This window comes from Chionomys nivalis, chromosome 20, assembly GCF_950005125.1.
Source record: "Chionomys nivalis chromosome 20, mChiNiv1.1, whole genome shotgun sequence".
Lineage (NCBI taxonomy): Eukaryota > Metazoa > Chordata > Mammalia > Rodentia > Cricetidae > Chionomys > Chionomys nivalis.
Window position 1 is genome coordinate 55423969 of NC_080105.1, and position 13736 is coordinate 55437704.

At 51.3% G+C, this 13736-nt stretch overlaps 1 protein-coding gene across 12 annotated transcripts in view; it reads right to left on the minus strand.

Moving 5' to 3' along the window:
• Positions 1 to 2566: 2566 nt before the first annotated feature.
• Positions 2567 to 13736, minus strand: part of Mcf2l (MCF.2 cell line derived transforming sequence like) — a 132595-nt gene continuing 121425 nt past the window's right edge. For 6 of the 12 annotated variants that reach the window (XM_057753068.1, XM_057753073.1, XM_057753070.1 and 3 more), the window contains 12 exons: positions 13134 to 13259; positions 11888 to 12109; positions 11559 to 11651; positions 10337 to 10415; positions 10140 to 10206; positions 9553 to 9668; positions 9223 to 9315; positions 8325 to 8399; positions 5523 to 5644; positions 4783 to 4895; positions 4161 to 4264; positions 2567 to 4022 (listed from right to left, as the gene is read on the minus strand). In XM_057753068.1, coding sequence (XP_057609051.1) covers positions 3937 to 4022; positions 4161 to 4264; positions 4783 to 4895; positions 5523 to 5644; positions 8325 to 8399; positions 9223 to 9315; positions 9553 to 9668; positions 10140 to 10206; positions 10337 to 10415; positions 11559 to 11651; positions 11888 to 12109; positions 13134 to 13259 — 1296 coding nt within the window. In that variant the 3' untranslated portion in view covers positions 2567 to 3936. Of the gene's footprint in view, positions 4265 to 4782; positions 4896 to 5522; positions 5645 to 8324; positions 8400 to 9222; positions 9316 to 9552; positions 9669 to 10139; positions 10207 to 10336; positions 10416 to 11558; positions 11652 to 11887; positions 12110 to 13133; positions 13260 to 13736 lie in introns of all 12 variants that reach the window. The other 6 variants (XM_057753071.1, XM_057753075.1, XM_057753074.1 and 3 more) reach the window with 3 other exon arrangements.

Below are 13736 nucleotides of genomic sequence, written 5' to 3' on the forward strand. Positions count from 1 at the left end.
CTCTGTAGACCTCTGTAGACCGAGCAGGCTGACCTTGAACTCACAGAGATCCGCCTGCCTCTGCCTCCCAAGTGCTGGGATTAAAGGCATGCGCCACCACCACCTGGTTTAAATGAGGATTATTAAGAAATCTAGAAACTTAAAAGTTTTTGCTTTGGAGATTGTTAGGCATGCTTTGCCAGGTTAAAAACTGTTTTTTAACTCAATGGCGTGATAACCAAGATAAATGATCAATAAAAATTCTGTACATCTATGAAGCTGCTGACTTACATGATTGAATTTAAATCACAGCATTATTTTTCTAATATTGCCCCATAATTAAATGACATAGACAAATTTACTGGATTAGAATATGTGGGTTTTTTTTTCCCAACACAGGCCATTGCTCTTGATTGCCCACCGTAACTAGATGATCACTGAAGATACACCGCACTTCGCCTGCAGCACAGAGAAAACTCAAACTGGAGCTGACTCGGAAACGTACCCCCGATGGCATTTTCATAGCTCTGAAAGCACCCACCAGGAGAAACAGTCACCAACCGTTTCAGCTATCGGTGAACCCTGCATGCTAGAACAGGGGCCTGCAGGAAGATGAGTCTATGGTGAGACAGCGGCTGACGGTTACGGGGAAAACCAACTCATCTCTGATTTGGATCTGAGGCTGACTCCACAGGAGGGAATGCATGTCTGATCCTGTAAAACCTGTCTCAAAAAAAAAAAAAAAAAAAAAAACCTGGCCAAAAAAATAAAACAAACAGAACAAAATCCCCCTGGCTTGGGAGGTTACTGACCCTATGGGATGTGTGTGTGTGTGTGTTGTTTTGTAAACAGACATGTTGTCACACTGTCTCTGAAATAGTCTCTTAGTTTTTCTATAAATTACATTTTTCAATAATCAAGGTTTTGATTTTTATTTATTTCCTTCCCTCAAGGTAGTAATTTCTTCTGTAGACTTTGTTTCACTGATTCTATTAATCATCTTACTCGTGAGGTGACTTAGCAATTTCGTCACGTTTGATGACGTGTGGTTCAACCCCAGGCATATTTCAGGGACAGCCCTCATGTGTCTCATTTTCTGTTTGATAGATGGTGTCAATGTCTAGGAAGGTAATATCAATGTCAAGGCTTGCTCTCTGCATCTGAGCATTATTCCTGGCTTACAAGTTTGTGATCACCTCCTCGTTTCTTATACTCCAACCGCCCTAAATTTCATTTTTGTTACTAGTCTTACGATGTCAGAGTTCTTTTGAGGTTTCATTCATTTATTTATTTTGCTTTCTCTCATTTTCTGTCATTGCTTACTTTTTGTTCGGAGTCTTCCTTAGCAGTGATCTGCCTACTTGGTGCTGCCTGACACACCAGTCAGGACACTAGACACGTCTGGATCCACCTCGTCATTGTTTTTGTGTTTCCTGCGCACCATTTCCCCTTTTACTGACCCTTCCTTGCTCACAGATCAACACATTTCCCTCATTATCTAGCTTGTCAGCGAGGAGTTGCAGAGGGTGTTGTTATTATTCTGTGATGTCTCTACTGCACGTCTCTGGTCCCCTTCACATTTTTCCACAAGTACATCCTGGTTCTATTTTGACATCATCACCGTCTGATAAAAATAAAACCCATATTATGACATGCTGGGTGCCTGTGCATCCTCTGTGTCCTGATACTTCCTGCCTCATTCTTAGATTTGCCACACTGGTCATTTGTGACCATCACTGAGTGCCAGTGTGTGCCAGTGTGCTGGGAGCCCAGTGCCTTTACCAACATGGTGGACAGCGGGAGTTGCTGGCCTTTCTCTAAACTTCATCCATACAATAAAGACTTCTGACTCTAAGTGCTCATTTATATCAGCAGTAGAAAATAAAAGCAACCATGAATGAAGCATGACATTTGTTTGTGATGTGGGATTCCCCCTCTGTATGCTATGAATATGTTTTATTACCATTGGTTAATAAAGAAGCTGCTTTGGCCTATGGCAGGGCAGAATAAAGCCAGGTGGGAAATCCGGAGATACACACACAGAGAGAGAGAGAGAGAGAGAGAGAGAGAGAGAGAGAGAGAGAGAGAGAGAGAGAGAAGAAAGACACCAGACAAGAACCTTACCCGGTAGGCCATAGCCTCATGGCGATACACAGATTAATAGAAATGGGTTAATTTAAGATGTAAGAGCTAGCTAGGAATATGCCTGAGTCTTTGCCCAAACAGTGCTGTAATTAATATAGTTTCTATGAGATTATTCGGGTCTGGGCAGCCGGGAAACGAATGAGCTGAGCTGTCTCTGGTTACATGTTTGTGTTATGAGATAGGGTTTTACTGTGTATGTAGCTCTGACTACCTGGAACTCTCTAAGTAGACCGGGCTGACCCCAAACTCACAGAGACCCACCGGACTTGGTCTCTGCCTCTGCAGTACTGTGATTAAAGGCATGTGTCATGCCTGGCAAACTGACATTTTAAAGTGTCTCTGGGAGGATGAGATCATAAAAGGGTGACTTTTTTGAACAGGTTGGGCAGATTATATTCCATGATTCTTCCCACATAACATATACACCAGAAATGCTATAGAATCTTTGCATGGTTTTTATTTTATTACCATTCGCTGAAGGTGTGGCTAGCAAATGGCTCTGCAAGCCACAGGGGGGTAAAGGAGGGGGCATTTTACCTGGACATACAATGGTGAACGAGCCTCGGTGGCCTCCCATGGCAGCAGGGTGAGGAGACAGGGAGGGACCGTAAAGTGACAGAGGTTCAGCAGCATGAGACCATAAATACATCCTTTACACCCAGACCATATGTACACACGTGAACATATATATATACATACATATAAAAATATCTGCCCTACTGGGCACAGAAAGTTTCCAAAGAACAGAATTTGTTTCTCAGACACACACAAAAAGGGGTAAAACAACAGTTTTGTGGCAGTTCTGCCGTGACTTGAATGAAGGCTGCAGGTCCCCCATGAGCGAAGGGAGGGGAGGGGGGCCTGCCCTGATGCGAAGAGGCAGCCGGTGCCTGTGTTGCTGAGGATGGCTGACAGCATGGATTTTTACATTTTCTTTAAAAATAATAAAAATATCCTAATTTAATGACATTCTTTTAAAAAATGGAGAGTCTCCTTTTTATCATAGAAAAGAAGGTTAATATTTTAAATTATACTTTACATTTCTTGTGGAAACAGAACCTATGCGGATGCAGGACTCTCCGTGATTTCAGCTGCTTCTGGTGGAGGAGACAGCTCCGACTCACCAGGTCTCAGGGAGAGCGCCCAGAAATCACTTAGTTGTATAAACAACGTGCTTCGATGCAAACCCCGTAACAAAAAAATAGTTTTCTATCAAATACAGTATCAAATCGTCATTTCATGTAAACACAGTGATTCTTGGTAAAGATTTGAGGCCAGAGTGCCACAAAAAAATGGCCATGGGATTAATCCCTGTTTTAAAAAAAATCAAAGACTTAGAAAAGACAAGAGCCCCTTGGTCCCCTCTGGGCTGTTGGTAGCAAACTGTCCACTCCTGTTACAAGTGCCTTCCTCGGGATGCTGTTCCCATAGCAAGCACCAGAGAGGTCAGGACACCTTGGAGAGGCTGCACAGCAGGGTCTGTTGGCTGCCCAAGTATGAGAAAGGGCATCTCCCACCTTTCTGCATAGGGGTCTCTTGACCCGAGCCCCTCCTCCTCTGTCCACTCTGGAGTTTTAAAAGCAGCTTTGGTGGTGGACTGCTGTCTCCCGGCTTCTGTGCATGCAGTGGGGTCCTGGTGCCAAGGCCCCAGTGTCCGCTGAAGCCCGCGGTTGATAGGGTCCTCCTGTCGCAGGCTGTCTCCGAGCACCATCCCCTCCCACGCCAAGCAAGCCCAAGCAAAAGAAAACTTAGAGATTTGCATGCTGGTCTACTGCACAGTGGCCTCGAGTGCCTGCCACAGAGGCCTGGCCACTATCCCTGGAGCTCGGAGAAGGGGGTGGGGCAGCCCTCGCTGCAGCTGGAGGAGTTGCTCAGCACGGCTGACCCTGGACTGGAGTCTGCGGGAAACCAGTGGAGACAGCCTTCGGCTCTGGCCCGTTCCTCTGCGCGCCTAGAAACCCTCTGCTCCTAAACAGGTTCAGGGCTGAGGATCTTGGCAGGCTCAGGGCACAGCTGGCGTGCACAGTGGGTCTTACCTGAGCTGCTCAGACACTGAGCTGAACTGGATTTGCCCAGGAGGGTGGACAGACTGCTGGCTGGCACCCATCCCTCCTTGCTGCTGGTCAGGTCCCGGACATACCTGAAAGGGGAAGTCAGTAGCTATAATGTACCCCATGCCTACAGCCTGTGGCTGGGTACCTCTGAGGTGGGATCACACAGACCATGTATGTCTGAGGTGGGATCACACAGATCATGTATGTCTGAGGTGGGATCACACAGGTGCATGTCTGAGGTGGGATCACACAGGTGCATGTCTGAGGTGGGATCATACACGGCCATGTCTGAGGTGGGATCATACACGGCCATGTCTGAGGTGGGATCACACAGGTCATGTCTGAGGTGGGATCACACAGATCATGTATATCTGAGGTGGGACTGCACAGATCATGCATGTCTGAGGTGAGATCACACAGGGGCATCTCTGAGGCAGGATCACACAGATAATGTATATCTGAGGTGGGATCACACAGATCACGTATGTCCGAGGTGGGATCACACAGGGGCATCCCCGAGGCAGGATTGTACAGATCATGTATGTCTGAGGTTCAGGAACACACGGAGGCATGTCTGAGGTAGGAGAGTTCACTGCCATCTTACCAGAGCCCCTCGGAGCCCTCCTCCACTACTTCCACCATATCTCCACTCCTCATGGCAAGCGTGTCAGGGCCCTCCTTCTCGTCACCCATCACCACCGTGTATTTACCCGGAGCCTGAGGATGGCAAAGGAGCAAAGCTAAAACTTCAGCCTGTAGGTGCCTCTCAGTGCCAGCAGGCCAACAACACACCCACCCTCCATCTTCCGTGTAGTGCTTGCTACGCACCAGCAGGCGCAACCGCAGGAGGGCAGGTTTCCACTGGCCAGCAAGGGGAGGGCCAGTGCTGTACTGGGTCCTGCCATTGGTGAGGTGTTGGTGAGATTTGGCTTAAACTAGAAAGATCCTAGTGCTCGGGGGATGTACAACTCATGCTGTGACCATTTTAAAGACAAAAATGGATGCACCAATGTGTCCATGGCGCTACATGTCTCTATGGGCTCCTGAGCGCCTTGCTAATTTCCAAGCCAGTATGGCTATAGCTTTAGGAATGCTTGGTTAGAACATTTGACCAGTGTGATGTACGAGCTGCCCTCTTAAGAAGGGGTGAACCATGCGTGAGCTTTAGGTAGGTGGGCACACAGGTCCAGGGCACTATGGGTAGAGAGGATCATGATCCAAGTGAGCATGGCACCTCTCTGGATGAGGAACAGTGGCGGAGAGGAGGACCCAGGCCAAGGTGGATTTGTTTAGGGGACACTGAGGCCTCCCTGAGCCGCCCGCCCACAGGTAGGCCAATGTTACCAGCTTCTTGGAGCCCACTCCACCATCTTCCTCTGCATCCGATGAATTGATGAGCTCCTCAGCACTGGACCAGCCTCCGTCTTCCTCAGGGGCTTCCAGAGAGTGGGATGTTTTGCTCCAGCCTAGGAGAAACAGCTTCCTGTGAGGTTCATGCCCACGATGCAGTCACCACTGCTCAAGTGTGTTCCGTACAAGGCCCACAGAGCTCCTGAGACTCTGACCATGAGCCTTCCTAGTTCATCAACTGTGCTGCACGGGACAGTTCTGACTCCCCACTGGGTCATTCTACACGATTATAAAAAGCTGGGTACATTCTGCTGTGACCGCACAGTATAGGGACTTGGGTGTGGGGGTGAGGGTGTCTGCCTTCATCTGCTGGGCCACTCTAAGGGGTAAGATGAGGCCCAGGACTGCCCTGGACATCTACACTTCTTCAGGTCCCAGCCCTATCAATGCCACCTACTGGGATCCTGTGAAGGGATGGGGTCTTCAGTTGAAACCGTGATGGCTAACACCACTTTGCTGGCTGGGAAAACAACTTGCAGCAAGAATGATCCTATAAATCCCTGACCTGTGATGGGAGATGCACACAGTTGTGGTTCCCACTGGACAGGTTAACAACCAGGTGGACGTCGAGCTGTGCGTGGCTAACCTAGCAACCCCGGTCCTGCCACCGGGCAAATCCCCTGAATTGGCCAATGGGTCCCCACATTTCCTACTGCTTCATTCCTGTTTCTCTTGGGCAGCATCAGTATTTCCCTTTTCGGAAAGATGGAGATGTCAAGTTCCTATTGAGCACATTCCTCAGACAGTGATAGGATGAGGCAACTACCCTGTCCTTCCTGGTACTAAATACAGTCACTGTGTGACACTGGAGGACACGTCAGCACACAACAAAGCCGAGCAAGGAAAGCCAGCCTGCTCGTTGGAGCTGCATCTAGTGCCCTGGTGTCATAGTGTACTAGGTGCTGGTGCAGTGTGGGGTATGACGGAATTACAGAAGAGCCCCATGAAATCAGAGCAACAGAGAGGACTGCTAGTCCCGCAGCCACTCCCATGGCTGAGGACACTCAGAGCCAGTGATGAAAACCCTCTGCCAAGGAACACTGGGAAGGCCCTTCTGTCTTCCTAGGAAACAGGCGGGCCCACATACTCCCCAGACACCAACTGTGCAGGCTCAGGGCCCACCCCACTGTGGCAGGACTAGCTAGAGCCCTTATGATCTACCTCCCTGAGGCCAGACTCCAGGGCTTGGGGGCAGCTGCGCACTTGGTCCTGGAAAGTGCCGCACTAGGTTTGCATACATGTAAGAACTGGGTTCTAGGGGGGGTCTTGCTCTAAGCACATGTGCAGGCAGTTTGACTCGTTATCTCTCATCATGCTGCTACAAAGCTCCCACGTGGGCCTCTAGATAATCAGAAGCGAGGACCAAGGACAGCCAGAACAGATGAACACTCCCAAGCACACATCCCATCATTGGAGACCATACTATATAGAAATCTCTGCCTTCCTGGGTGTTTCTATGAGAGACTCCCAGAAGCTCACTCTGGTAACTACCATCGCTCGCAAGGGTCAGCTGACCCAGATGGCAGCACTGGATCATGCTGCTGCCCGTAGCTGCTGGACACTATTAACAGGAAGCCCAACAAGCTCGTCTAGCAGTGTCCAGGGACCAGATGTGAGACAAGGACACAGAAGGATTTAGAAGCATGATGACCTCAAATTAAGTGGCATTACACTCTTCGGGGATTCTGGGAGAGTGCATGAGAATGTTAGCCAATTTCCTGGTACAGCTCTCTCTCTCTCTCTCTCTCTCTCTCTCTCTCTCTCTCTCTCTCTCTCTCTCTCTCTCAGGTGTGGGCTGCATCTGCACTTCAGAAGGTAGAAAGGAAGGGAATGTCTGGCCCTCTTATGCTACCTGGCCTTCTTCTCTGCAACCCAGAGGGCTGCAATGTTGCCACTCAGACACAGGGGAAGGGACACTGGCAGAAACAAAACCACTAAGCTGGGACAAGGTGGGAATAGCATTCGGCACAGCCACAGCTGTGTCTTGTCATCTCCAAACAAACACCATGTCCCATGGAGGGATTTCTCGGGGTTCTGGGTAACAAGTGGAAAGTACTATGAATGAATAAAAACAGACCTGCACAGGACATCTCAAGACGCTGAGGGACTCCTGAGCAACTGAGAACTTAGCATTAGAAAGCCGGGCATCTACCCCCTTGGGAACTCTCGACAGCTGCTGACCTCTGGGGTTGCAATTGGGTAATTAGGGCTTGAAGCATGGAGGGTTAGAATGAGCCTGGCAGTACCATGAGGATGGCCCTGGGAATCCTCAGGGGACAAGGGAGGCCTTGGGTTTTCCAGGGAGAAGGAATCAAGAACCTAAAGCCGAGAGTGGAGCTAAATTCCAGGGACCCACATGAATGGCCATGTCTGGTGCAAAGACCTGGTCCTTCTGCTTATTCCCACCCAACATGGTTGGGCCAACTGGTGACCTGGGGGAGGGTGCAGGTACCAGGGCCCTTTGAACAGGGCACCTGCAGCCTATACCAGCACCCAGAGATAGATCCCAGTGTAAACGTTGGTCATCCAAGCTGTGCCTGAGCCTCTCTGCTTGCCACGGATGGGCCACGAAACAGCAGGGACGTGGCATCTTCCAGCACCTGTCACTGGGCATCAAACTATGAACCATCACTTGCTCCTGGCTTGTCTGATCTATGCGCTTTCATCCTAGGTGCCCTGCACAGCTACAGACAACATGCCTGGCTGGGGGTCAGGGGTCAGGGGCTGCCGCACTACCTCGCAAACCAAAGGGAGTCGGGTCGCTCTTTACTTCATGCCGCTTAGCTTTTTTGTCAGGACTGGTCGGAGAGGCTGCAGGAAGAGGAAGAAGCAAAAACACAACAGTAGAGAGAAAGCGGAGGAAGTGTCGAGTGAGTGGAGGAAGCAGATGAAATGTCTGAGATGAAATGACTGAGGGACCGCACAGGGAAGTGGGGAGGCCCAGAGAGCCGAGGCAGTAGACGGTGACCTTTGCCGTCAGTCATCCTCTTAGGGGCTGCCCTCAGCTCCGCTTCAGAAAGAACGCAGCGACAGAACAAGTGTTGCTTTCCATCAAATTTGAAGCCAACAGAAAATTATCAATTGAGACACCCTCTGATTCTTAGAACCCAGGCCTGTGACTTGGGAGAGCAGGAGTATCTGAAAGGAGCACTGTGCAAAACTGAGGCACGCCAGGGCTGTCCTGAGCTTCGGTCACCACGGAGCATTCCCAGGTGACAAAGCTAGTTCAGCTCTCAGTTCAAAGGCTTTTTTCCCCCACTGTTCACTAGCAAACACCCTAGAAGACACCTGGGCATGGCACTGAGCACTCAAGAGTCACGGCAGCAAGAAAGGCAGAGGCCTACAGAGCCAATGGGAAAATGCGAGGTGAGGCAGGGGGGCGGGGGCGGGGAGAAGGGGTCAAGCTGGAAAAGTGGCTAGCAGCTCCAGATTTTAGCAGGCCACACTTGCAAAGCTGGCTGGCTCGCTCGGCATCCAAAAGGCACCCCTAAAAGATAACGTCGGGCATCCGCGTCTACACGGCATCAGTTGGCAAGAATGACAGGGTAAGAAATGTGGTTGTGTGGCTGCGTGTGGCGCCAGAGGCCGCCACACCAAGATGGTGTGGAAGGCAGCGGGGGTACTGCCTCTTTACCTTTCTGACCTTTGAGGTTAGCCAAGCCCTGCAGCGTGAAGCGCTTTCTGGAAAGCGCAGAGCTTTCAGAGGTAGAGCTAGGGACCGCATCGTCTAGGAGGGAGGAGAGACAGAATGCAGAGACAGCTTCGGGGAGGGAGGACAACAAGGTGCAGAGGGCACCAGCCATGGCCCTGTGCTCAGGGGTGGGTGGGTGGAGGGAAGTCGCCCATTTTAGGGTGCCCCCGAATGAGAGGCCAGTGTCCTGGAGCGATCCTGAGCTGTCCCATGCTAGCTGGCAGCCATTCTGTGAGCAGTGCCTGAGTGGGTCACACCGCGGGTGACACTCACCTTTGCCCTTCTCGGGGGGCTTTGGCAATGACGAGCTCACATATCCTTCCAGGCTCAGGGGGTCTGTCTTCCTGTCTTCGAGCTTCTTAACATTTCTTGTGCTCCCTTTCGTGGGACTGTGGGCACCAATGACCAATAAAGAAACAGCATGTTGGTCAATGTCTCAGGGCTGTCTGAGGACATCTTGGCCCCTAGACCGTCCTGCAGGCACCATCCTCATTCGAAGCTGGTGGCCAACTGTCATCAGGCTGTAGCCTTGGCATGCTGACTACCATGAGAACTGATCCAGACAGGGTGTTGTGAAGCAGGGGACTTGCTGAGGAAGGTAGGGCTAGAGACAGCACCTTTGGGCCTGATGTCCAGGTATAAGTCACTGGCACATAGTCTCCAGATGACACTGGAGGGCCTTGCACGGACACATCTCAGTGGCACAGGGAGCCCTGTGGCATGTGCCAAAGCCCTGATATTTTTCCTCGGGTCTTGGGAACAGTTTTACTATGCTTCAGGAGGTCCTCCATGTCCTGTGTTAGGACTGTAGCATGTCCGTCTGCTTTCTAGGCTTCTGATGGATACGCTGCCATGCTCACCTGGTGCTGGACGGCGCAGGCAAAGGTAGGCTGTGGGACTGTTCCAGGGCTCTGTGTTGGCTGGCTTCTGCAGAAGGACACAGGACCACGCCTCACTTAGCAGCAGGAACTAAGCACCCGTGCACTCACAGGTTAAAGGGTAGTTGGGTAGTTGACAATGCACACGAGAAACATACAAAAGCCAAAGGGAGCCTCACCCCGGCAGGCCTGAAGCTGGCTGGTCAGAACCTTCCGGATCTCATTCACCCACGCTGCTTTAATCTCAGGAGTTGGGGCCTGTTCCAAAAGAGAGATGGGAATTGGTGATCAGAAAAACATGTTGGGGGTTCCAAGACACCCTCAAGGACAATCCTAGGGATCAACAGACCCCTGTGCAGGAGGGACAGAAGGAGCAGGAGGTGGGAATGCCCCTTTGTGGGTCTCTTTTTTTTTGTTTTTTTCGAGACAGGGTTTCTCTGTAGCTTTGGTGCCTGTCCCGGAACTAGCTCTTATAGACCAGGCTGGCCTCGAACTCCCAGAGATCCTTTGTGGGTCTCTTAGCCCTGCAGACCAGGACTGGCTGCAAAAGGCTGTGGGTTTATGAAGGTGCCCAGGGGCATGGCAAAGAGAGCCAATTACTGGCAGGAAGGCCACTCTTCTGCTGATGCTGGTGAACTGGGCTAATTGCACAGTGGCTTGGCCTGCAGAACAGGTCTCCTGGGGGTGCCCTCTATTCAGCCTTGCTTTAGGTGACAGGCACAACCACAAGTCTCACACTCACACCAAATGGGTGTGACCAGGTCAAGAACATCACGAGAGACCGGGACTGCTATCCTGCATTAACACAGAGGTCTGAATCCCAACCTGAGCTCTGCTGCTGGGGCAGCTGTTGGGCCCCAACTTTGATGCAGCTCTGTGAGGGCTTCTGGGCTGGGTCTAAAACGAGAAGGCACCAAGGCTGTGACACTTCCATAGCTACGGCGTGTTGACCAGTTGCCAACTTACCTGTGATTCTGAGGGCAAGGGAAGGGCTCAGCCAGATTGGGCTAGGACCTTCATGGAGTACTTAGGTTCTTGCCAGGATCTCATGGAGAGGATGCTATTCTGAGTCTACTTTGTAACTCTGCCCTCTCTCCCACTGGCCAGTAAGGACAGGTAGGCTGTATATCCCATCAGAGAGCCAGGCTGCACAGGCAAAGCTCTCTAGGGCTATCAAGAGATGTGGAAGCCAGAGCCACTGCTGGTACTGCCTGTCTAGCACCCTGTATGCGTGTGTTCCCAAATTCCATCCTGTGGCCCAGGAAAGTGCCCTAGTGTGACAGCCCCTGCTCCTGGGGGATGAATCTCATGGAGCTGGTTGACCTGGTTCTCACTGGTCACCCTGAAGAGGCTCAAGGGCTCCCTAGGTTCCTGGTTTTCAGGGCAAGCGAGGGGCTCTACCTGAATGATGTAAACCTCCTCTCTGGCATTGTACCAGATCTCGAACTTCTTGGCGTCACCCTTCACATTCTCTGTGATGCCGACTGCCGTCATCTGATGGCACAAAAACAGACAGGGCAGGCATCAGTGTGCATGGCGGAGCTGTGCATCCTATCTGGCAATGGTGGAAACTGATGGGACATGTGGGGTGGGGCAAGGGCTAAGGATGGCGGGAGCCCCAATGCTCACTTCCATGGGCAGGAGCTGGGTGTCCCATAACCCTTTGTGTTAGACTGAGGCTTGTTTGGGGACCGAGTTCCATCCCTCAAATTGCTGGTTGAGCCACTCACATTTAAGGACTGCTTGTAGCTGTAGGAAGGAGCCTTCTCGTACCCCTCCCCGTTCTCCTCCCTCTTCTTGCAGAAGAGGACAGCCTTCTCGTGCAGAAACAGGTGGCGCTGCATGGGCTTGAACCTGGCTAGCTCCTTCACTTTGGTATGGCCCTTCTTGTGATCTGTCCAGACGCTGAAGGAGCCTTGCATCAGCAGCTTCCCCAGGTCACTGAGGTTTCCCTGGAACACAGGACGCATGTCAGGGCATGCAAGGTAGGTGAACTTGGGTGGGCTGGGGTTCCAAGTTCACTCTGGAAAGACTACATGCTGTAGAGTTCACCTTGCAGCATTCTAGAACGGGCAAGTCTCAGGAGGTGGCAAAGAATCAGCCGGCTGCAGGGGTTGGGAAAGAAGAGGCATAGCATGGAGGAACCATGGGATACCACTACGGTGGAGATGGGACAGTGCCCAGAACCCTAATGTATAAAGGACTTCAGTTAATGACATATCCCCACAGGCCTGTCAGGTGTCAAACCAACACAGCAGTTTACGATGGAGGAGGCTGGGGACAGAGATGGGTGTTTAGGGAATATGAGCTTCACACTCAATTTTAATAAATCTAAAACTGTTCAAAAATCAATAAGGGGCTGGTGAGATGGCTCAGTGGTTAAGAGCACTGACTGCTTCTCCAGAGGACCGGGGTTCAATTCCCAGCACCCACATGGCAGCTCGCAGCTGTCTGTAGCTCCAATTCAAGAGAATCTGACATCATTATACAAATGTGCATGAAATAAAGTTAAATAAAGTTTTTTTTAAAAGTCAATAAAACCTAGACATTTAAACAAACAGAAAATGAATGCTAAATGGACATTCAGAGAAGCAAAACCCTTCTATGCCAACTTGAGGTGGGTCCATGCAGAGAAATTAACTCCTGCTGGCCACTTGCCATAGCCACTGGACTACAGACTGTATCACAGAAAACACAGGGTTCCACCTGTTTTCCAGGAAGTAGACAGGAGGAGGAGTCTTGGAGCGCATCCTTGTTGGAGAGGCCTCACGCTCCTGGGGGAACAGCCTTGGCCTGCTCCACATGTGGACAAGCTCCTGACTCAGAACCTGGGGCTGCCCTAGGCCCTGGGCCATGTGTGTGGGCCACGTGTGTCCACTTCAAGACTCGGAGAGCTCGGAAGGATTGATAGGACTGCTCCTACCAAACTGTTCCTGACAGGACAAAGGGCACCATGGTGCCTCTGCAGAGCCTTACGTCATAGCCAGTGATGGCGATGAGGTGCATGGAGTCGTTCACCGCCTTGAGGATGCCAAGGATGGAGCTCAGCGCCTCCTGCAGGTCCTCTGCCCCCTCGCAGTTCTTGCTGTACTTCAACATTTCCTGAGGGGGAATACAAGAGGGTGCAGTTAGACACCGAGATCTTCCCTCTGCACCCCCAGGAGCAGCAGACTGGCCCACAGATTCAGACTCAAACGGGGTTGTGGAATCCTGGTGTGGCCCCTGGACAGGCAATGGCACACCAACCCTTTAACCCTTCCCTCCCTGAAGCCAGGATGGCAGCTTCTCACACTTACGGCACTTCTGTGCACACTTGATCACACTTGCCTCCCACTGCTGTCGTGGCCTTGCTAAAGGCACAGGGCTACAGACCCTTTTCTGCCCTGCCACACCAAGCAAACTCCAGGACAGACTCCCTACTCCCCACCATGCTAGGGACCAATGGACAGACAGGGCTCAACTCTCCCCCTCTCCTTCCTCCCCGAGAGGCGACAGGCTATCAGCACAGGCTCCTGGTATCAGCTGGCCACTGCCATGTCCCTGGCACTCTACAATGCTTAACCCACAATAGGCCATGAA